Here is a 23,780-nt window from a genome sequence, read left to right as displayed (position 1 = left end):
AAACTTCCCAAAAAGAGCAGGGGAAGAATAACAAAACCCCCCTTAATTTTCATATCTTATTTATGCTTCTTTAGTCTTTTGGATTTGAATCCTAGCTTGGAATAAAAGAGAAAAGAAGAATAAACGAAAATAAAGTTGTGGCGTCTAAGGGACAGGGCCTACATAAGTCTTTATCCATGGAAGTCGCTACGCATAATACAATGTGACAGATGATATTGATCCAACGATTGAGATAGGGGCGGATAAACCACTTATTTTTGCTTGGGTAATAAATTGAAATAGCTTCTCTTGGACCAATGATTATAAAATTGCCGGACCAATCTTGACTCGCCCGAGTCATGATTGGATAGAACTGTGGCAATTCCGGAGGAAAATCCTCATAATTGTCATAAGTTTCACTTTAAACCCTAATTTACGTGTGAACGGATGAACAGTTCGAATTGGGACTCACCTAATCCGAACCAAGTGACAGACTCAGGACCCTAGCCGAAATTGCCCTTAGTTTCACTTTAAACCCTAATTCATGTGTCAACTGACCTGATTCAAACCAAGTGACAGGCTCAGAACCCTAGGGAATTTGAGCCCAACTTTTTTTCTTCAGTGCTTCAAACCCTAGCCCTAGCAATAACTCTTAAAAAGCTTTTGGGGAGCAGCATCTTGGCTTAGTGGTTGGAGCTTAATTTGGCTCGACACTGTAACCTTGAGTTGTAGCTTTCCTAGTCGACAAAATATGGAAAATTGAAAAACTCTTCTCTTCAAGTCAAAGGAGGAGATACAAACTTTGGTAAACATTATGGCAATACTTTAGGACATGCAATGAATGAAATCCTTTCATATTTCTAGGGAAACTCCGTATTGATCATGGGACAATTTAATGATTAGAAATACGTCTACTTAACACTTAGCACCTAAAAAACCATACGTTAGGACATGCAATGAATGAAATACCTTTCATATTTCTAGGGAAACTCTGTATTGATCACATCGTTAGCGAGTCAGGGATTATCAATAAATCGGCTAACCATGAAATCGGAAACTAATCATTTTATTTAAAAAAGTCGGATAAAAAATCGGGTAAAAAATATAGATCGGCAAAAATACTTCATGTAAAAATATCGCGAATATATTGGACTAGGCTCAAAAAATTGGATATATTTAAAATATTAGAATTTTTGAAACTCTAAATATATATATATCACTCAGTATAGAAAAAATTAATAGTAGGGAGGAGTAATGCTTTCACTCTATATATATCACTCACTATAAAAATGACCTCCCAATAAATATAAATTTCAAATATTCAATGTGATATATTTCTTAATCATAAGATGGTTATCTATTCTATTATTCAAGATAAGTATTAGGTAGGTAGATAAATTCAATTTTCATCTTTCTAGAAAGAAATAGTCTACCCCATTCTTGTTAGCTATGGTCTACCCATAACCACCCAAAAAAAATACACACCATATCCATAGCAGAGAATCATAGAAAGTTTTAGGAGAAACAAAATAAAAATAGAAATAGAAATTTCATAAAACATGAAAAAGATATTGAACTTTCCACAAAAAAAAATCATAGTATATTAGTAGAAAAGTTTTTTTGAAACGATTTTTTCAAATTTTGAAAAAGTTGGGTTTTAAACTTCTTCCTAAAATAATCGTGTTTTTTTACCGATCTATTGAAAAAGCCACATATTAAATCATTTTTCAAAAAAGCGTCGATTTTTTGAAAAAGTTGCGATTAAATCGACGACTTGCTAACTATGATTGATCATGGAACAATTTAATGATTAGAAATACGTCTACCTCACACTTGCACCTAGAAAACCATAGGGGTAACTGTATTTAAGAAAACGGTTTGAAAAACAAGTAAAGCCTCACCTCCGAACTCATCGAAAATTACAATTCAAGTATTACAAAACTTTTACATCAATCATCTTGGCTTGAACATTATGGTTTACGAAAACAATAGGATTTCAAGCTCTAGAAATAGTGTATAGTATAACAAATTATTTAGATCGTCCATTTCACTCTAAAAATAAGTTTTCATGGATCCGCAAGATAAATTTTATTGTCGGTATTGAAAATTGATTTTAGAGCCATCATGGAGATTTTCGCTGCCGAAAGTACTTTCCAGACAAGGTTTTGAGGTGAGGGTTTATTTTGTTTTCATAAAACCTAGGCAATATATAAACCTCACCCCTATATTTATTTCACCCATGATATTTTTCGAGTGTTTTGGTCATTTTGATGGTGGGTGTGCAAGAGAGTCCATGTCGATTATAGATCTAAGGAGTTGTTGAGAGTAAATGGATGTCACCTCAATCGTTTACTCATCCGTTGTCCTTCTAGTAAGTTTCCAAATAAAATAATAGGCGTTTGGGTAACATTTATGGTTGGTTCACAAAATAACACCACAAAATTAGCCTCGGATCACATTGCTATAAAATTTTATTTATGATATGAACCCCACTTAATGGGATAACCCCAACTGCTGGATTTCACATCTAATAAAAGCTGATTGTGATATCTTATTGCACACTGATTGTGATATCTTATTGCATACTTTTCCCTTATATTTTTAGTGACAATTATAGTTATTGGTATCTTACTACTGTCGAGATTTTATCGGGATATTATCCTTGTTTTCCTTAACAAAAATTTATCAGACAATTATCAGGACTTTAATATATTATTTATCAAAAAATATATTGAATATTAATAAATTGAATTCACATTATTTACAATAAAAACATAAATATGTCACACACACACATATATACAATTGTTTTTTAAAAGAACACTTAAAAAACATCATGAGTGAAGTTCTACAGTATTTCATTCATGGCTCATCACCTTCGAAAGTCCATCAAACAATCACAATTGTCTTATATTGTTTGAATTTAAATTATTTTTTAATTATAATTAACCTCAAAAGAAGGGCAACTAAATTTTTTATTTATTTATTTATTTATTTATATAGCCATGCAATAAGGGAATGGGCAATTAAAATAATTATGATTATTCATACCCTTTTTTAAATATAACCTATAGAATTTTAAGAGGTGTTAACCATGGAAACACACGCACAACATAATAAAGTTCGTACTACTTTCAACAAAGTTTTAACTTACATATCTGTTATCAATTCCTTGGGAATTACTCCCACTTATGTTATTCAAATTTTAGAGCTAGTCTTAGGTAGATGCCATATTTCTTTTCGAATTCAAATTTCTAGTTTTACTTTTAGATTATACAGAAGTTATTATCAATAGCAAAGGTTTTCATCATGATAACAACATCGTGTTAAAATTTCATGATAAATTCATTCCACTCGGATATTGCAGGAGTTATCATCGGTAAAGAAATTTATCATGGTAAAATAAAGAAAAGTCCAATTTATAACAAATAATTGCCATAGTAGTTTTAAGTTGTAACAATTGTTATTTAGTACTTCCAATCAAGAAGGGATTGTTACAAAAACTCTCATTTTGATATGGAATTATATATTATAAAGACTATTAACTTTTTGTACAAAGAGGTTACAATTACCTATAGCCATCAAATGTGAAATCTAGCAGTTTGGATATGCCACACTGTTCGAAAAATTTTGTTTTTATATTTTATGCCCAATCAGACATACACCCCAAACCCTCCAATTCCACATCTAATAATCAATAGTAATTGTGTCCTCCTTATACTAAAACAAACAGTCTTACTATATACTTCCCTTGAGATATAGTAGCCATGAGCCATTTTATGATGCAGTTTTCTTCGAACTTTGCTAACATAGCTCATCAAACACTTTACACCCTCTATAACGGTCGCAAATGCATCTAGGATGACTATCTATACCGGTGGCAAATGCATCTAGGATGACCATTAGCACTACATGACACTTATGTGAGGTTTGTGGGCTAGATCTGAGTAACTTGGGTATGTGGGCTTTTAGCCATGATGTGTTACCATAGACAATTCCATAAGTTATCCCTCGTTGAGGTTGGAAATTTGCCTACTGGTATTGACTAAGAGGCTTATATATTCTACTCCTATGGGAGGACGACAAAAGCCTATGAGTACAAAGGTGAAATCCTCAACTACCGGTCCCATGACATGTAATTATAGTATAAGCCCATCAAAAGCAGCCCTAAGGAGAACATCTACATGTGTAATAGGAGATATTACTCCCTACACTAAATGTACATAATGTCATCAAGGAGACATTACTTCCTTAAATGGACATAATGTCATCAAGGTGACTTGAAATCTGTAATTGGATAAAGAGTCCTGACACCCATTAACCAATTTTGATGGATCAATCACCTTAAATGGACACGACTTGTCATTAGGAAGACACTTGAAATCCACAATTGGATACAGAGTCCTGATACCTAATTACCATTTTTTATGGATCAATCATAAACGCTTGTATTGGACTTGTGGTCATGGGTTTCTATTGGTTGGTTTGAGAAAATGGCCCCAGGGTTTCATATAGTGATGAAGTGGAGTACCATGACTTTATTGCGAATTAACCCTAAAGTACCATATTTTTTAATTTTCCTTCAAAAACTTTCATTTGGAAATTCATTAATGGTTTTAAAATGATTTTTTTTAAAAAAATGAAGTTTTTAAAATTATTTTTCGAAGAAAAATAAGCTTGAGTTGTATAAAGCTAAAAATAATTTAGCAAATAACAAATCAGTCCGGGCTAGGTTTAAAGTACCCACATGCGGACTCACTGGCCACATGGCACCACATGAGGCCTAATTGGACTCATTTAGGTGGATTTTGTTGATCCACATCACCTACTTAAGGGGGGGATGTCATTTTCTTTGTATTTGCTTTTGTTTATAGACTAAACCATGCTATGTTCATGCGCTTAAAAAACTAAGGAAATTAGAAGAATTGGGCTTGATCATGTCATTTAACGATGGCATGAGAAGGATTTCATTAATGTATTTAAAAAAATAAGGGCTAATCACATGGGATTGTCAATAAAGAGATCATTTACCTTTTGTACAAAGAGGTCATAATTATTCTCACCATTAGATGTCAAATTGAGGTGAATATCGAAGTTCGATATATATTTTTTGGAACTTTATGTCTAAAATCAATGACACTCTTACAACCAATCATTTTGAAATCTATAGGATAAAAATGATTGTGACCTCTTTATACAAAAAATAAACAATCTCTTTATAGACAATCCGTAATCATGTAAATAAGATAATAAGGTATATTTCCATTCTATCTAATGGTTAATGATTTAGGAATGGATGGCCATAATGAATTCAATCTCTTTACATCAAAAGTATCCGGAGAGGATGAGATTCATGCAGAATAGTAGATCCAAGCTAGTTCAAGATCATCTTTATCCTAGATAGGAATTTTATTTATGGATCTTGATGTTATCAATTCATCCCATTGTTCACAAAATCACCCAATCTAACTGCTAACCGCTCGGTTAGATCAGGTTTTAGGTGGTTAAGGTGATCAGTCGGTATTTTTTAAAACATTTAAAAAAATGTATATAAATTCTCAAAAATAAGAAATTTGATTTGTAATGCATTTTTAAATATTCTTTATATTATGGTAAAGATTAAAAATTGTTTTGATCATTGATACTCACTTTTATATTTTTCCATCTGTTTTAAAAAAATTTAAAAATAACCATTGAAAAATATAAAATGGGTTAAAATCCATTTTTTCATTAATTTTCAACTTCATTTGAATACGTTTTGTTTTAATCAGTTTTTATATATTTTTCATATTTTAGTAGATTTTTTTGTAATTTTTTTAACACTTTGTTTACCCCCCGAGACTAGCCCGGTTAGAGCGATTAAATCAGCCGGTTTATCAATTAGGTCGGTTAAACCACTTCCAAGCCCACGTTCGATTAACCGTTTCGATTCAATTTTGCAAACACCGGTTCATCCTCATCAGATCCAAGATCATCTTTAGCCTCGATAGGAGTTTTGTCGGTGGATCTTGATGCTATCAATTCATCATCGAGCCTTTTCCCAACTAGGTTGGCTACACGAATCCTTGTCAATCTTTTCTTGAATTATCTGAAAAATTCATGACGCTTAGATACCTTCATAATCACTGGATCATGAGGTTATCATACAAAGGTTGAATGTTGATCATCTAAAATCAGCTGTATGGATCAATATACTATGTTTTTACTGCTAATAAAATAATCATATGGAAGCTTATTACTAGTTTGGTTGTGCATTAAGAGATTGAATGGTCGATTAGGTTCTAGCTATGTAAGTGATATAATTAGTTCTAGTGACATGCTCACATGTTCAATTGACATGTTCAATTGGGGATGTGGCGCCGACATAATTAAGAATTTTGTCACTACAACTCGCACTCATTTACAAATGAAAAACGTTACCGTAAGACCATGCTTTGGTGAAGCATGTAAAGTCATACCTCAAAACCCTGATGTAAAAGTGCAGTTCTTATGCCAAAGACTTAAATTAATTATCTCAATATCAATTCCCACCATTAACATATCGAAATATAATTAATTATCTCAAGATTGGCAAAAATAGATCTTAGAAGAAGAAAAAGGATTTTAAACCCTAAAAATAATGTATTTTAAAATACATTATCTAAACTATCCAACTTCAAGTGTTTATAGATCCGCCAAATCTGCACCACACCTTTTTTGTAGCTTCACATTTCATTATTAGGGCAATAAATTGATTGTCAAGACATCAGTGAGGTCTCCGACACTGATTGCATTTTCCAAAATACGATTTTGAAGTGTTGTTTTATTTAAGAGAAAGGCCTCCTAACCCTTTATAAATTCCAGTACTAAAACCAATTGATATAGGTACAAAGCTAGAAAAGAATGTTGAAAGTTGATTTCCAGGAGTTTCAAAGAGATCAATCTCTCTGGAACAGCAACCAAATGAACTGTTTCAATTGGCACATCATATAGTAATTTGATTTTTTTGGAGCACAAGCGGGATGACCAAAATCTACATGGAGTGTCTTCAAACCAAATTTCAAATTTATAAAGTGGGCTTACATAGTAAAAAGAAAGGGATAATGTACTCTGAATATGTTTATGAACACGGTTAGTAGTTTGATGATCACATAGGAACCCAAGTGCACTACTCTACCCTAGTTTGATGATCACATACGAACCCAAGTGCCCCAACTAAGATCTAGACTTCCATTCTCACCTAACGCATTCAAAAACTACTAACGATTTAAAAACGGGTAGGGAATCATCATCCCCACTGAATTACCCAAAAAAAAAAATATAATAAGAGTAATGGCATCAAAGAAAAGCCAAAGCTTAGCAGCAATTATTTAGTATCTAAATTGAGGATGCTCAGTAGAGAGAGATTTTATTTGCAGCCAGAATTATGGAATTACTGCACCTTGTACAACACTACGATGGCGTGGACAACCAAGGCTTCCACTTGAAAGTCCCACTTACCATTCCCCTTCATAAAAACCTGATATGAGGATGCAGGAATCAGTAATAAATTTCAATGTGTAGTTGGTTTCCACTTTCAAGAGAGAGAGAGAGAAAGAGAGAGAGAGAAAGATATGTCATGGGCCACTAAAGCTTGTCATCCCAAAAACTCCTCCATTAAGCCCTGGCATTGACAGAACAAAAACAAGCAAATTATTTATTTTATTTTATTTTATTTTTTTGGTAAGTACAATGGAAAGCCAATGTTGAATGAGCTAATTGCATAATTTCAAAAAACTAAAAGTACAGAAAGTAAGAGAAGACCTGAGAAATCAATGGTTCTGCGTCTGATCGCTTCAGGGAGTGAACCGAATTGCGAACAAGTGATATTACCTGATCACCCAATAGTACTTCCCCTATATCATCTATAACTCTGACTTGAATATATGGATCCTTTGGAGGAACCATGTCCTGTTCAAATAGCATCTTCATCTATCAGATCATAACAGAGAGAGAGAGGGACAGAAAAGGGGGGAGGGGGCTTGCAGAGAGTAAATGACAGTTTGTTTGTTCTCCACACACCCAAACCCACATATATATAGATGAGAGAGAGAGAGAGAGAGAGAGAGCAAATGCATGTTTCCACTCACTAACCACTGTAAGATCAATATCCATTGCTGACATATATGATTCTAAAGCAGCAGAGTGTTTCTTGAAATACTCTTCCTCAGAGTGAGTCATTTTACCCTGAATTTCCACGGGAAGTACACGCCCAGCCTTCCATCTCAAGCTCCTTATCATTTCTGCACGGTTGTACCTGATTGCACGATTAGTTACATGATGAAAATGCAACATTTATGGAGATCAAAAGGCCAAATATACTATAGAAATGTCATAGTTGGCAAACTCGCAACATAAACTACAGAATAAGAAACTCAAACTAATTCCTACAAAAAATTATTGTTTTGAAACAAGTCTCAAACACAAATAAAACCAGGTAGAATCACTTAGAAGAGTGAAAGATAAGAAAATGCAAAAGACCCATTCAAGGTCCCCTTGAAAATGAAAGAAAAATACAGTTGATATATATAAATATATATATAGAGAGAGAGAGTTACACACACATGTAGAGAGAGAGAGACAGAGAGAGAGTTTAAGGATCAAGTACTTACATATAAGACATGAGGCAGCGCTTATTGCGTATTAAAGAGAGATGATGAATGACAGCACCAAAGTGATCTGCATTTCTAGTCCTTTCAATATCTAAACCGTCATGCTTGATTTTCCTGATATTAAAAAATTACTACAAATGATAAGTTTACATCGACAGCTGCACTAAATTTATTGAAATTTAATAGAAGAAACCAATGTCAATTTCGGATTTCAGACTAATTCTGTCTCGGCCGAAACAGAAAATTGGAAATTGAACCAAAGTTCAGCAACATAAAAAAGTATATTTCTTTTTAAAATAAGAGAACCTCTCTGATTTTAAGTAGACCTGTTTCTTTAAACGTTAATGATTGCTAACTTGAAAATAAGAAAAGTAAAAGAATTCAAATAAATATTCGCAAATATGTGCTCTGAATTGCAGCGAACATCTGAAAAAACTCAAAAACAACAAAAATAGACCAGCTCAGATGTAAACAATTCCATGACTCATGCTATGGACAAAAAGGGATACAGTCGATACTTGTAAGAATACTAAGACGATAAGAACTGAGCACATTACTCGAAAAGAGATGTAAGTTGAAGCTTGTGTTCATTGCATTCTCTTACAACTTGGTCAAACAAATCATTCTGCAAGATGAAATATGGTAGTTACATTGCAAATAAAATGAACTGAAAAATTTTAAAATTGAGAAAGATGAGCTAAAATAAAAATATACCAACATCTAAGTAGTATTGTGTTTCTTGGAACACAAACAAACTTATGTTGCAAGAAACCCAAACATACCATTAAACTTGGTTTGTGTTTCTAGAAACTTGAGGCACAAGTGCTAAATTCAGAATCTAAAGTAAAACCAGACAATATAGTCATATAGATACAGTCAAAAATTAAAAGAAGCATATCACAGGGAATTAAAAAGAAATGAACAGAACTTGAACTGCCTTAGCTAGGTAAGTGGAGGATATATTAATTTATCAGCTGCCATTGCAGGCAGATGCAATAACACTTTGAAGGTAGAGAAGAGGAGTTTAAAACATAAAAAACATTCTATAAAAATGCCAAGACCAAATATTCCAGGGTGATTCACATTCAAAACCCACAGTCCAAATGATATCAATCAATTTCCAGTGCTCGCCCCAGTCACTAATATGGATCCAAGGCTTAATATGGAACAAAAAAATTCAAAATGTCGAGAAAATCAAATAATAATTCCCTTATTGCAAACAAAATAAAGAAAGAAGGGCAGGCGAAGGTTGTCTCTTACCCAAAAACCGTACAAGAGGGCATTAAAGAAGAACTTTCTGGACAGAACTTTCATGGAACTGAGGCTAGAATTATAAATGTTTCTCTCCAATAGAAATCCAAACAAGAATAACATTAGAGAGAAAGGAACCTAAACATTGCTGATGAAGCATATGGCTATAGAGAAAAGGGAACGCAAGTAGAATATTCTATGTTTCATGTTTTCCCAAACTTCCACAATATTTTTGCCATGACATGTGGAACCTCCAAGTGAGGGTACTCCATCACAACGACCCTCCATCTGCTATCCAACAAATTTTGCTCTAGTTCTCATAAAACATGTTCACATATTCCACGCTCATACAAAATTCCACCATGCTTTGAAACTTCTAGATGATAGTACAATTTACATATTCCCCCTTTGAATGCACCTCCAATATGTTCAATAAATATAATGCTAAGAAATAAGGTTAACATTCTCAAAAAAAAAAAAAAAAAAAAAAAAATATATATATATATATATATATATATATATATATATATATACCTAATGCTAAGAAAACCGTATTTGGAATAATATGCTGCAGCCACTAACAATTGATTTCATAAACGAACAGATTAATTGACAAGTTCAAAGAACAACTACACTATAAAACTTTCCAACTATATTCATAGATTCCTAGAACTAACTTGATGTAAAATACGAGATCTTACATCAAAGCATATAAAATAACAGATATTATATCATAGAAAAGCATCTAAATGCCAGTATAGCTCTAAAGGTTTCAAGGAAAACATTCATAAAAGATAAATTAAATAGGAACCCCATGAATACAATAATACAATATATATTAATGAGTTCAACAGTATTTCAAAAATCGGCCGTCTCAACTCAAAACACCAAATAGAGAAATAACACATATGCAGCCAATTCTTCCTTACATTTCATATAATGGAAATACAAGGGCTTTTTACATATACTGGGGTTAGTGAGGAATTCCGAGAACTACCAATTCCCGTTACAATTTACATCAATCCTCTATGCGGGATCAAAAACCCTCGATTCAGGCCTTGAAGCATATATATATAAACATTAAGAAAGGAAATATACAGAACTATGAGAAAACTTAAAAAATTTGTTACTGATAATTGATTGATGATATAAATGTGTTTCACTATATGGTTTATGTTTTTCATGCTAGTTTGTGAAATTTTCTTATTCTATGCTCTAAATTTCCATTGCCGGTCCCAAGCCCAGACAAGAAAGGAAGAGGGTTGTATTAAGTTCACAACCAACAGAAAACTTTTGCCACATCCCTATCATGAATCTTAAACCCACGTTATATGCTCATGCTAGGGCATTAATGACAGAATGGGATTCATATAGCCGGCCCAAATAGTTGGGATAAGGTTCAAATGATGATGATGATGATGCTCTAAATTTCAATACTTCCCTTCTTTGGATTTTTTTAACCATATCAAGCTATAGTCCACCTTCTGTATAGTTTTTTCCATCTCATATAAACTTTAATTATGTTTATAACTTCTTTTTCTTTTCACTGATTTTAATTATTTCTAACAAATTTTTTGCAACTTTTTTGTTAATTTGAGCTTTTTTGGGCTCGAGTGAGTCCAAGTTACTTGTATTGGGAAAGGGGCCAAGTCCTCAGCCCAAGCCAAGCTTTTTAACATTGGTTCAACACATTCAAGTACAATCATATAATTAGGCTTTCTGTTTATATGGTAAGACAGTCCCCTGAATCCAATCTACTTGAGCAAGTTACATATCCAGTTTCCCAGCGCTTTATTCTAAGAGCCAAAACAATCACCATTACATAGAGGACTCACATTGAAAGATGTTAGCTGTCCAGCTTCACCAGAAGCTAACTCCCTCACGAGCTGAGATCCCTTCCTCCCATACATCTTTGCCTATCCCTGTATAAGTGAAAATAATGATAACTATGTCAAAATACTTGAGTTCCTTTGGGCCTGTTTGATAACTGGAAGCAAGTTCATGAATTGTAAATTGGAAGTTTCTGAAGAACTATAAATTAGAAGTTCCTGAAGAACTTCCTGGTTTCTGTGTTTGATAACATTCCTGGGAAGTTAAGAAGTTCGTGGTTTCTGTGTTTGATAACCTACTGGGAAGTTAAGAAGTTCCTGGTTTCTGTGTTTGATAACCTCCTGGGAAGTTAAACAAGAACTGGGTATCTATATTGGATTAGCTTTAAGTAATAGGCAAGTTGTAAATGTTAAAATTGAGACCTAGATATTATTTAATTTTTATTAATTTGTAGAATTTTTTTGGAATACAATATCAATTGAAAGTAAAGTACAATATTATTTTTCTGTCATAACATGAGCACTACTTACATTCACCACTGATGCATCCATATCCCAACCTAAAAAATATAAATCATTCACAAAGCACTACTTACATTCACCACTGATGCATCCATATCCCAACCTAAAAAATATACGTCATTCACAATTAAAAAATATACGTCATTCACAAGTCATGCACATAACATTTGTGTGTTCTCTCTCTAAGATTATAATGGCACACAACATTTATATGTTATCTATTAAGGCATTTGTGATGCATGTCAACCAACATTCACAATTCATGCATCCATAGATAACCATGTACAAAACCAGCCCATTCAATAATAACCTGTAATATTTTAAACATACATAATTGAAAATGCAAGCAAGAAATCAGCCCATTCAAACACACTTGCACAATACAAGCAATAAGAAATCAGCCCATTCAGCAATAACCTGTAATAACTTGAGCACTACTTACATTCACCACTGATGCATCCATATCCCAACCTAAAAGATATACATCATTTATAATTCAAAACTATACGTCATTCACAAGTCATGCATACAACATTTGTGTGTTCTCTCTCTAAGATTATAATGGCACACAACATTTATATGTTATCTATTAAGGCATTTGTGATGCATGTCAACCAACATTCACAATTCATGCATCCATAGATAACCATGTATAAAACCAGCCCATTCAATAATAACCTGTAATAGTTTAAACATACATAATTGAAAATGCAAGCAAGAAATCAGCCCATTCAAACACACTTGCACAATACAAGCAATAAGAAATCAGCCCATTCAGCAATAACCTGTAATAACTTGAGCACTACTTACATTCACCACTGATGCATCCATATCCCAACTTAAAAGATATACATCATTTATAATTCAAAACTATACGTCATTCACAAGTCATGCATACAACATTTGTGTGTTCTCTCTCTCTCTCTAAGATTCTAATGGTACACAACACTTGTATGTTATCTGTTAAGACCAGTGGTTTAAAAAACAGATCGGTGCTATGGATCAGGACCGGTGAATCGACGTTTCGAATAGGGAATTGGGCGGAATCGGCCATTTTTGTCTCAAAAAATCTTTAAAAAATTACTATAAATCTCTAAAAATAATGTTATTTTAATTTGTAAAAGAATTTAGGAGTGGTGCATTATGCATTTTCATTACTTTGTAAAGATAGGTGATTATTGAGATATTGTTTTTCTATCTGGATGTCTGTATAATTAAAATAAATAAATTAATAAATAAAATATAAGACTTAGTTATCATTGTAATTAATATAATTATTAATTACAATATTATAATAAACGTGATTCAAAAAACAAGGGTATGACCCTCACAAATAAATAAATCTAATATATAACAATTAGTTTGGATAGAAATATAGAATTTAGAAATATAAATTTACAATAATATTTTAATAAAATTAAAAAGTAAATAAATAAATTCATACTTACAATGTGAGGTAACTAGTTACAAACACTTCCATATTAGACGATTAAAAAAATTAATTTTCCACATAAATTAGTATCACATCAAAGTATCAAACATTTATTAATTTGTTTTACTTATCCAAAATTATTACAACTTAACTAACTATAGTAATATATATGGAAATTGAGGTTGTTAATTTATAAATTTATATTTTATAATTATTTTACTATAAAATAAAAATATAAAATGTCTAATATATCATCTAATTTAAAAAATATTATTTCCAATTATAAGAAAAAATAATATATTATAAAATTTATAATATAAATAAATTAATAGATAATATAGAAGATTTAGTTATTAATAAATTAAAAAATTTATATTTGCAACGTGGGATAATTGATAAAGCAACTTGAAATAAATTTTAAAGTGGTATGAGTTAGTGTTATTTTTCTCTCTTAAAATATCCTCTAAACTTTCTTTTTTTTAATATCCAATAGACTAGAAATGGTATTATTATTATTATTATCCTATGAGCTAGTAATAATTTTTTAATCCTAATTAACTAATTAATTAATTATTACTCATATAATGAAATAATCCCATGATATAATAGCTTAATAGAGTTTTTATGTTTTTTTGGTAAGTAAATTTAAATTTTTTTGGTGAAAGATAGGGGTGATGGGCACCCAATTATTATTTTTAATAAAAAAAAACTTAACGTCAAATTTAATTGCCACAATCGGACATACAACTTTCTTATTCATGATCAGCATACACCGCCGCGTGTACACCATCGTGCGTACACCATCTCACTACAATTTCTCCCAAGCTAATAATATTTGCCACCCTTTTTTAAACTCACAAATATGTCCCACATAGAACCCAACGATCTTGCTAAATGTTGCCTTGGCCACGTGAAAAGCGTAATGCACGCTAAAGGTTGATATTGGTTGTCACTTGCATGTGCAAAGCTTTTAAGCTAGCAACGCCAATTGGCGTGAAGGACAGCGGCAGACATGTAGAGAGGAGGCAAGCACTTCACGTGTGAAGAATGTCAATCATTTCAAAAAAGCCAGGAGTGCAAAAAGAAAGCTGGATTTAAAAAAAAAAAAAAGAAATTGGAACCACCCTGTTTTACCGATACTAGATTTGGAGCGATGTCACCGATACCCGATCCAGATCGCCCGATTCCAGATCGGATCGGTGATTTTTGAAACACTGGTTAAGACATTTGTGATGCATGTCAAGCAACATTCACAATTCATGCATCCATATATAACCATGTATAAAACCAGCCCATTCAACAATAACCTGTAATAGTTTAAACATACATAATTGAAAATGCCCATATCATAGTTGTAATAAGAAAATGAAAATGTTGATAATTCATGCATTTCTTGTTTGCATAAAAAGATATAAACAAACCCACATCATAGTTGTATATCTTAGAAAAAATATATCAGATTGCATGAACCCATAACCATTATTCTTAAAAAAGAAAGGTAACAAAATGAGTAGGGTAGCTGCAGCACTCATAATTGGAGCTAAGTAAAACTCAAAAGCCCAAGAACAAAAATCACAAAAAAGTAAGCAAGACTATTCTCAATTCCAGTAAAATTCAGCATTTTATTCACAAATAGAAAGCAAGATTAGCACTATATCACAGAGAAAATAGTCAAAAACCCAAATACAAAAATAACCAAAAGTAATAAGACAATGAAATGTTGATAATTCATGCACATCTTGTGCATAAAAAGATATAAACAACCCACATCATAGTTGTATATCTTAAAAAAAATATATTAGATTTCATGAACCCATAAGCATTATTCAAAAAAAAAAAAGGTAACAAAAAAAGCATGATAGCTACAGCATTCATAATTGGAGCAAAGTAAAATTCAACAAACCCAAACATAAAAAATAACAAAAAAGTAATACTCCTATAGTTATCTACTCATGAAAAAAACTCCCACACCATATGCATTGAGAAACTCTTGTAGTTTTTCAAAAAACATAAAAAATAGCCACAAGTTGCATTCATTTGCTGCTTTTTCAGGATTTTTATCTCTTTGTTTTGTTAACACTTTGCTCAAGTCATTGTTCGAACGACTCAAAAAACCACATTCCAAAAGTTGAAAAGCAAAAGAACGAATAGATAAACTCCAGTCAGAAAGGATCAAATCAAATAACCATAGATCAGTAACAAAAATATTAAATAAGAAGTAATTGAAATACCAAAACGGCTCAAATAACCAAGAACCAAGAAACACAAACCTCGTAGAAACCAATTAAAAATATATCAGGACGCCATCTTCCTGAAACCAATCACATATTTAAGGGAAATTATCGCTAATATACTTTAATTTTAAGAAAATCGCAAACTTCCCAAACCCCGCCCACACCTTTTTTTCCAATTTTTGGGATTTTTTGGATGAAAATACCTTTTACGGTAGTCTTTCTACCGTAATACATTTTGAATGTATTACGGTAGAAAGACTACCGTAATAGTATGAAGATACATTACGGTACTTCGAGTATTGTAATGAATATTACGGTAATTTAAATACCGTAAAGACTATTGCGGTACTTTAATTACCATAATACATAAATATATTCTTCATGGCATTCTTAGTACCGTAATGCTTTAAAAAGCTTCAAACCTAAGCTAATATCAATGCTACCCCTGTCCTCCTGTATACAATTCGAAAATCGAATTTGTTCCCATTTGGAAAGGTTTATGTTGAACCCCTGCCCTAGAGGAGACACAGCACTACCACCACCCTTGGCTGCCACAACATTGTTATTATGCGAAGACGGTGAGTCCTTGGTATCTCTTCTTCTGGCATCACCACCATCAATCCTCCCGCGGCAGCACTTGAGAAGGAGACAGAGCAGCAGCAGAAGCACTATAAGGCCGAGACCACCACCAAGGGCAGCCCCAAGAATGATCCTCAGCTTCCTGTCCTTGCTCTTCCTGCCAGGAGGAGGGGAAGATGAAAGTGAAGGTCCGGGGGAGGTGGTGTTGGGGATCCCGAAACCGACAAATGTCAAGCCTCTTGCATGGTAGGAGGTACAATCCGGAAGGCTCCTTTGGTTCGATACTTGGCGAGGACAGTTGAGGGCAAAGGTTTGAGGAGTGTTGCTGCTATTATTAGGTGAGGGCGATGATGCCAAGGCAGGGGGAAGGGAGCCTTGCAGATAATTGTAAGATAGATCCGAGGAGGAGGAGAGAGATCTAACAAGACTGGCCCCCAGTTGGGATGAGAGGGCACCATAGAGGAGGATATGGGAAAGGTTCAATTGGGCAACAGAAGAGGAGACAGAAAGGGGAAGGGATCTAGTAAGGTTATTGCAAGAGAGATAGACGAGGGTTAGGTTGAAGAGAGAGGGAGGGATGGTGCCATTGAGGGAGGAGGAGTGGAGATCAACAAATTTTAGACTAGAGAGGCAGGGAAACCAGGACGTTTAGAAATATTAGAGCGCGGGAGGAGAGGGGTAGCCATGATATTAGCTTTGGTTTGAAGCTTTTCAAAGCATTACAGTACTAAGAATGCCATGAAGAATATATTTATGTATTACAGTAATTAAAGTACCGTAATGTCCTTTACAGTATTTATATTACCGTAATGTTCTTTACAGTATTTATATTACCGTAATGTTCATTACGGTATTCGAAGTACCGTAATATATCTTCGCACTATTACGGTAATCTTTCTACCGTAATACATTCAAAATGTATTATGGTAGAAAGACAACCGTAAAGGGTATTTTCATCCAAAAAATCTCAAAAATTGGGAAAAAGGGTGTGGGCAAGAAGTTGGGGGTTTTTTTGCAATTTTCTTAAAATTAAGGTATATTAGCGATAATTTCACCGTAAGTAGAATCCTTATTTGGCCACTTTACAAGAATGAATAAGAGAACAAAAAAAAAGACGAAATTGAACACCAAGAACCCCTAATCACCAGTAAGATGCAATCATGCCAAGAAGGAACTCAAAATAACTCAGTAAGATGCAATCATGCCAATCATACCAAGAAGGTTTAATTTTAATGCACATGCTGCAAATTAACTCAAAATATGCCAAGAAGAAAAACATGAAATGCCTAACTTGAGTAAGATGCAATCTATTAACAAATTTCACAAGCCCGAATCACTTTGCTTTACCCAATGTTTGAAAATGGGGTTCAGGAGAAGGAACTCACCCCCTTGATACTCAAAAAAATCTTAATCAACTCATCAAAGTCTATGCTGAGTAATCCAATGAGCGAAATAAACACAAAAAAAGAAAAGGACTCAGATTTTAGTACAAACTGTTTGAATAATCAGTTTGTAACTGAGCTCTATTTTTTTTGTAACTAAGCTCTGGTCTATTGGGCTGTTGTGAAAAATCTGTAAAATCATCAAATAAACACAAAAAAAAAAGGACTCTGATTTTATTATAATCAATTTGTAACTGAGCTCTATTTTTTTTGTAACTGAGCTCTGATTTATTGGATTGTTGCAAAGAATCTGTAAAATTGCCAAATAAACACAACAAAAAAAAAAAAAAAAACGGACTTAGATTTTATTACAAACTTTTTGAATAATCAGTTTGTAACTGAGCTCTATTTTTTTTGTAAATGAGCTCTAATCTATTGGGCTGTTGCGAAAAATCTGTAAAATCAACAAATAAACACAAAAAAAAAAAAAAAAGGACTCAGATTTTATTACAAACTATTTGAATAATCAGTATTTAACTGACCTCTATTTTTTTGTAACTGAGCTCTGATCTATTGGGCTGTTGTGAAAAATCTCTAAACTTGCCAAATACACAAAAGAAAAAAAAAGGACTCAGATTTTATTACAAACTGTTTGAATAATCAGTTTGTAACTGAGCTCTATTTTTTTTGTAACTGAGCTCTGATCTATTGGGCTATTGTGAAAAATCTGTAAAATCGCCAAATAAACACAAAAAAAAAAAGGACTTAGATTTTATTACAAACTGTTTAAATAATCAGTTTGTAACTAAACTATAGATTTTTTGTAACTGAGCTCTGATCTATTGGGCTGTTGTGAAAAAACTGTAAAATAGCCAAATACACAAACAAAAAAAAAAAAAAGGACTCAGATTTTATTACAAACTGTTTGAATAATTAGTTTGTAACTGAGCTCTATTTTTTTTGTAACTGAGCTCAGATCTATTGGGCTATTGTGAAAAATCTGTAAAATCACCAAATAAACACAAAAAAAATAGGACTTAGATTTTATTACAAACTGTTTGAATAATCAGTTTGTAACTGAGCTCTATTTTTTTTGTAATTGGGCTCTGATCTATTGGGCTGTTGTGAAAAATCTGTAAAATTGCCAAATAAACACAAAAAAAAAGGACTCAAATTTTATTACAAACTGTTTGAATAACTAGTTTGTAACTGAGCTCTATTTTTTTTATAACTGAGCTCTGATCTATTAGGTTGTTGTGATAAATCTGTAAAATCACCAAATAAACACAAAAAAAAAAAAAAAAATGACTTAGATTTTATTACAAACTGTTTGAATAATCAGTTTGTAACTGAGCTCTATTTTTTTGTAACTGAGCTCTGATCTATTGGGTTGTTGCGAAAAATTTGTAAAATCGCCAAATAAACACACAAAAAAAAAAGGACTTAGATTTTATTACAAATTGTTTGAATAATCAGTTTGTAACTGAGCTCTATTATTTTGTAACTGAGCTCTGATCTATTGGGCTGTTGCAAAAAATACGTAAAATCGCCAAATAAACACAGAAAAAAAGGACTCAGATTTTATTACAAACTGTTTGAATAATCAGTGCGCAACTGAGCTCTATTTTTTTTTTTTTTGTAACTGAGCTCAGATCTATTGGGCTGTTGCCAAAAATCTGTAAAATCAAAAATAAAAGGTATGCTATTCACTCTGATTTTATTAAATAAAACACATCAATACTATTCGCTGTGGTTAGGGCAATCGGGGGCAAATACCTCGAGAAAGATGAAGAACACATATCAGAGCTCAATAGGAAGGATCAGAGCTCAAATAAGAGATAGAGAGAGAAAGATGAAGAAAATCAGAGTCAATAGCATACCTCAATATCAATAACAAAGAGAGAATAAGAGCTCTTTGCTTCAAGGGTTCAAGAACAAACACAAAGATCAATAACACAGAGAGAATAAGAGCTCTTTGCTTCAAGAGCTCAAGAACAAACACAGAGATCAATAACACAAAGAATAAGAGTCAATAGCATACCTCAAGATCAATAGCAAGGATCAGAGCTCAAGAACAGCTGAGTAAACCCTAGCGAGAGCTGCGTGTGAAGAGAGGAGTCTGCCTAAGATAGTGGAGTGCTGCGAAGAGAGGGGTGGCTCGGCGGCTAAACGCGAAGAACATAAGAGAGGGGTCGTGCTGCGAAGAGAGGGGTGCTCAACGGCTGAAGATGGGAAGATGGGAACGAAGAAAAGAGAAGAAGAAGAACTAGGGTTCGTGGGTGAAGTTCTAAAACGAAGTTCCAATTTTAAGTTCCGACCTTTTGGTTGGAACTTTTTTTACACAGGAAGATGAACAGTACCATGAAGTTCCCATTTGAACTTCCATTTTTTTATCAAACACGAAACATGAACACTATCAATAAGTTCCCACTTCCAAGAAGACGCTTCCTGTTATCAAACACGCCTGATCCAGACTTGTAATTTAGCTTCCCATTATGAAGACTTCTAATTTAGAGTTCTGACTCACCATCGAATATAATAGGCACAAGATTGATAAAAACCATCGCGAACAAGAAAAGCTATGGATAACAACAAATATTTCACAGCAAATATTAATTGCCAAATAATGTTTTTCTGAAATTTCAAGAACCAAGTGCAAAAACTAAGCAATTAACATGCAAAAACTACCTCTGAACAAGTGTGGAGAGCCATGATATTTGTATGCTAAGAACCCAAATGGTTAGTTCAAGGTTTACATTGTACTAACAAGGGTTGGTCAATTATTTATATCCAATTTATCAAAATACGCATTAGAGATGACGTGTTTAACATTTTGCCCATTTGCAATTATTCCAGCTCAAGACTCCGTGTATCTGAAATATACATGATCATCCCCCTTTTGAAATTGTCGCTCTAACTTTTTGGGCAATTTTCTGGAGAAATTGATGGGAAGAGTTAAGGTAGACAAAATGATAGTATTTATTCTACAATTCCCACTCAAGTTACACGCAGTCACTGTAAATGTATAGTAGCACCAGAATATCAACTCTATGAATCCAATGATGCAATTAAAACTTAACAGATTAAATGGAATATCATGATAAAGCATGTATTCTTCCAAAAAAACACAATGCAAATGTGGGGTTCTATTGAGGATAGAAAAATATAAAGATCACAATTCGGAAGAAAAAAATAACTTTCGAAATCAGATCAGTAAAACACGAAGGTATGTATTTAAGGATTCTCCGAAGTATTTAAAGTGACAGGTCTTCTCAGAAGGGTAGAAGCAGCATTACCTGGTTATAAGATGCTCCCCCAACCTCAGATGCAAAGCAAAAACTGAATCTCCAACAATAAAACCCTAGATTTTGAGCTCTGACACCTCAAAAATCCTTTCTATGAACTGACACTAAATCGATAAAACCCGAACTCAAGATTGTGAAAACAAATTTGAATCTGAATCTTCTGGGAGAAAAACCTTAGATTTTGAGCTCTGAAACTTCAAACACCATTAATCTGAAATGCATTTGAATACTGAACCATAAACCTTAAATCTGCACTTGAGAAATCAAATTCTGAATCATCAAGGAAATAACCATAGATTTCGAGCTATTAAACGTTAAAAATCCTAATTAACCTCGAATGCATTTGAAGTTTTGAACTCTGTAGCACAGAAACCCTAATAAACCGAAGGCGCACAATGGAGTTGGTTACGCCTTCCCGCGCGTTTTTTGCGCCTGGCTCTTTCAATGGACGGTCAAGATTAAAATGAGCTTTTTTGGCGGTAATATCTTAGCCGTTGGTTCAAATTTTCAGGTGGTTGGAACTCGAAAACGTGCTTACAAACGACAAGTCTGATGCCGAGTTGTGTATTGACTCGACGAATGGACTCATGCCACCTCAAGTCCAACTTATATTTTAAAAGCTCAAATTCATTGCCAACTCGGTGCCTATCAAAATTCTTACAAAAACTTAGAAACTCTCTCTTTTTTCTTTTTTCTTTTTTGACCATAAAAACTGATCTTCTCCGTATTAGGGTTCGAATCCAGCTCGTTATAATCAATTCTGCCATACCAGAGTTTTTTTTGAAAATTATAAAAAATATATTTTTATTTTTTTCAAATTATTAAAAAACCTTCAACTATCATAAACTTCATTTACACCTTTTTTTTTTTTTTCTTTTTTTTATCAAAGTAGCCTTTACAGTAATCATATTATTGTGAAGCCTTTGCATTAAGTACCATAATGACTTCCCATTTTATACGGCATTCTAAATTCCGTGATAACTATAAGTATTTTAAATGTCAAAATTAAGGAAAAAATGTGTGGACAAAGTTTATGATCATCAGTTCCTCCGAGAAAAGGGAAATAAAAAGTAGTTAAAGAATACTCATTGATACAAGGAAAATATATAATGTGAGTATTTACCTTTGGTACAAGGTGGTCACAATTAATCTTGATCATTGGATATGAAATTGGGCGACTGTATTTATTTCATCGACCAAACTCAAAGTTCAAATGAAATTTTATGGAACTTTATGATACATCCATGCTATCAGACTTCATATCGAATGGTTGTAAGTAATTGTAACCTCCCTGTATGAATGGTAAATGATCTCATTATATACAATCCCATATAATATCATGGTATTGAGGTTGATACGAGAAAGAGGGAAAAAACTATCAATCGAAGGGAACCCTTAAATACTATGGGAAAGCTTTCTATGTTCCCCTACAACATAGAAGTTCTATGTCCCCCTATCATCCAGCCGTCCATTTTTTATCAAGAGAGCCACTCACCGTTTGATCTTAGATCCGATGTCTCAAAGTATTTTATTTTTAGTTTTTTTTAATACAATTTTTTTGAATATGAAATTTGGTACGTGTCATCTTCTCATTGGGGCGCATCTATAAAAAAAATTAACAATAATTTATTGATAAAAACAATGACCGAAATACCTCTTGAAATTTTCAAGGGTATTTTGATCATTTTATTTATTGAAAAAAAAAATTCATAGTTTTCGTAGCGAGTTTAATATAGGAATGGACGTCCAAAATTTGGTGTCAAAATAGTTTATAGAAAAAAAATTAAAAATAAAACAGTGTAGAGACGTGACATTGTGATTGGGGCAATCTTAGCCCTCCATTAAAAAATGGAGGGTTGGATAAGAAAAACGTAGAACTTCTATGTTGTAAGGGAACATAAAAAGCTTTTCCGAATACTATATCATGTGTAACACCGCATCAAGAGTACTTAAAAAACTATATAGTAGTACACAATAAGGGATTACGTGGAGAAAGGAAGTGATTTTCCATTTTATGGGTTTTTTCATGAGTCAGCCAACTTGCACCCATGTCCCCCAAACTAAAATTCGCCTTAAAGATGGATTTTTTATCCAAAATTTTAGGGATTCGTGATCTAGGCCAAGCAAGCTGATCATAGATATAAAAATAAAAAATAATTAAACTTTAAAATAGGCGATTTATTGGGGATGTTCTTACCATTGCCCATATCTGATTTGACCCGGTGCGCTTTACACAACGTTGACGAGCCGGTGGGCTCATGCGCTCGAATACTTTTCCTTTTCTAACCTTCTTGGGGAAGTGAATGTAGAGGCAGATGTGGTAGCGAGGTTAGGTGGAGCCACATTTTGGTTGTTGATGGATTATGAAAACATCGATATACAAAATATACCATAACTCTGTCCCCCCTATGATTTAAGATTTTTCTTTTGAATTTAAAACTCGATCTTTTTTTTCTTTTTTCTTTTTTTTTGACAATAACACATATAAGAGGTTTTAAGCACATGGCGTTGGGTACTTACCAGTTATCACATGGTTTGATTTTATTTTTTTAGTGTTAACAGGAAGATTTCATTAATATAAGGAGGTGAACTCCAACGTTACAGATACAAGTTTTCATTTCCCTTCATTAACTATTG

At 33.0% G+C, this 23,780-nt stretch overlaps 1 protein-coding gene across 7 annotated transcripts; it reads right to left on the bottom strand.

Annotated features, from left to right (window-relative positions):
- Positions 1 to 7,327: 7,327 nt before the first annotated feature.
- PSF1 (partner of SLD five 1) lies at positions 7,328 to 23,386 on the bottom strand. 7 transcript variants are annotated; one of them, XR_016060384.1, is made up of 7 exons: positions 21,135 to 21,720; positions 11,696 to 11,782; positions 9,167 to 9,234; positions 8,610 to 8,723; positions 8,184 to 8,254; positions 7,762 to 7,908; positions 7,328 to 7,621 (listed from the first exon to the last, which is right to left on the bottom strand). XR_016060384.1 is itself a non-coding variant. In XM_088873406.1 (7 exons), the coding sequence occupies exons 2-7, from the start codon at positions 11,768 to 11,770 to the stop codon at positions 7,595 to 7,597; spliced, it is 594 nt and encodes a 197-aa protein (XP_088729532.1). In that variant the 5' UTR covers positions 11,771 to 11,782; positions 23,341 to 23,386; the 3' UTR covers positions 7,328 to 7,594. The 7 variants fall into 7 exon arrangements, 4 of the variants coding, with proteins under 4 accessions (XP_088729532.1, XP_006850426.2, XP_020526586.1 ...); XR_016060386.1 differs by having other exon boundaries at positions 8,092 to 8,240; XR_016060385.1 differs by having other exon boundaries at positions 8,184 to 8,240.
- Between the last annotated feature and the right edge of the window lie 394 nt (positions 23,387 to 23,780).

This window comes from Amborella trichopoda, chromosome 8, assembly GCF_054954075.1.
Source record: "Amborella trichopoda isolate Santa Cruz 75 chromosome 8, AtrichopodaSantaCruz75HAP2 v2.0, whole genome shotgun sequence".
Classification (NCBI taxonomy): Eukaryota; Viridiplantae; Streptophyta; class Magnoliopsida; order Amborellales; family Amborellaceae; genus Amborella; species Amborella trichopoda.
The sequence above is the reverse complement of the archived record's forward strand: the minus strand, read 5'-3'. Positions and strand labels throughout refer to the sequence as shown.

Excerpts from the sequence above, each read along its gene's own strand:
- PSF1 (XM_088873406.1), bottom strand. The coding sequence starts at position 11,770 with ATGTATGGGAGGAAGGGATCTCAGCTCGTGAGGGAGTTAGCTTCTGGT. Across the intron at positions 7,909-8,091 it reads TGGATATTGATCTTACAGTG|GACATGGTTCCTCCAAAGGA; the intron begins GTTAGTGAGTGG and ends CTATTTGAACAG. Across the intron at positions 7,622-7,761 it reads CAGAACCATTGATTTCTCAG|GGCTTAATGGAGGAGTTTTT; the intron begins GTCTTCTCTTAC and ends TGTCAATGCCAG.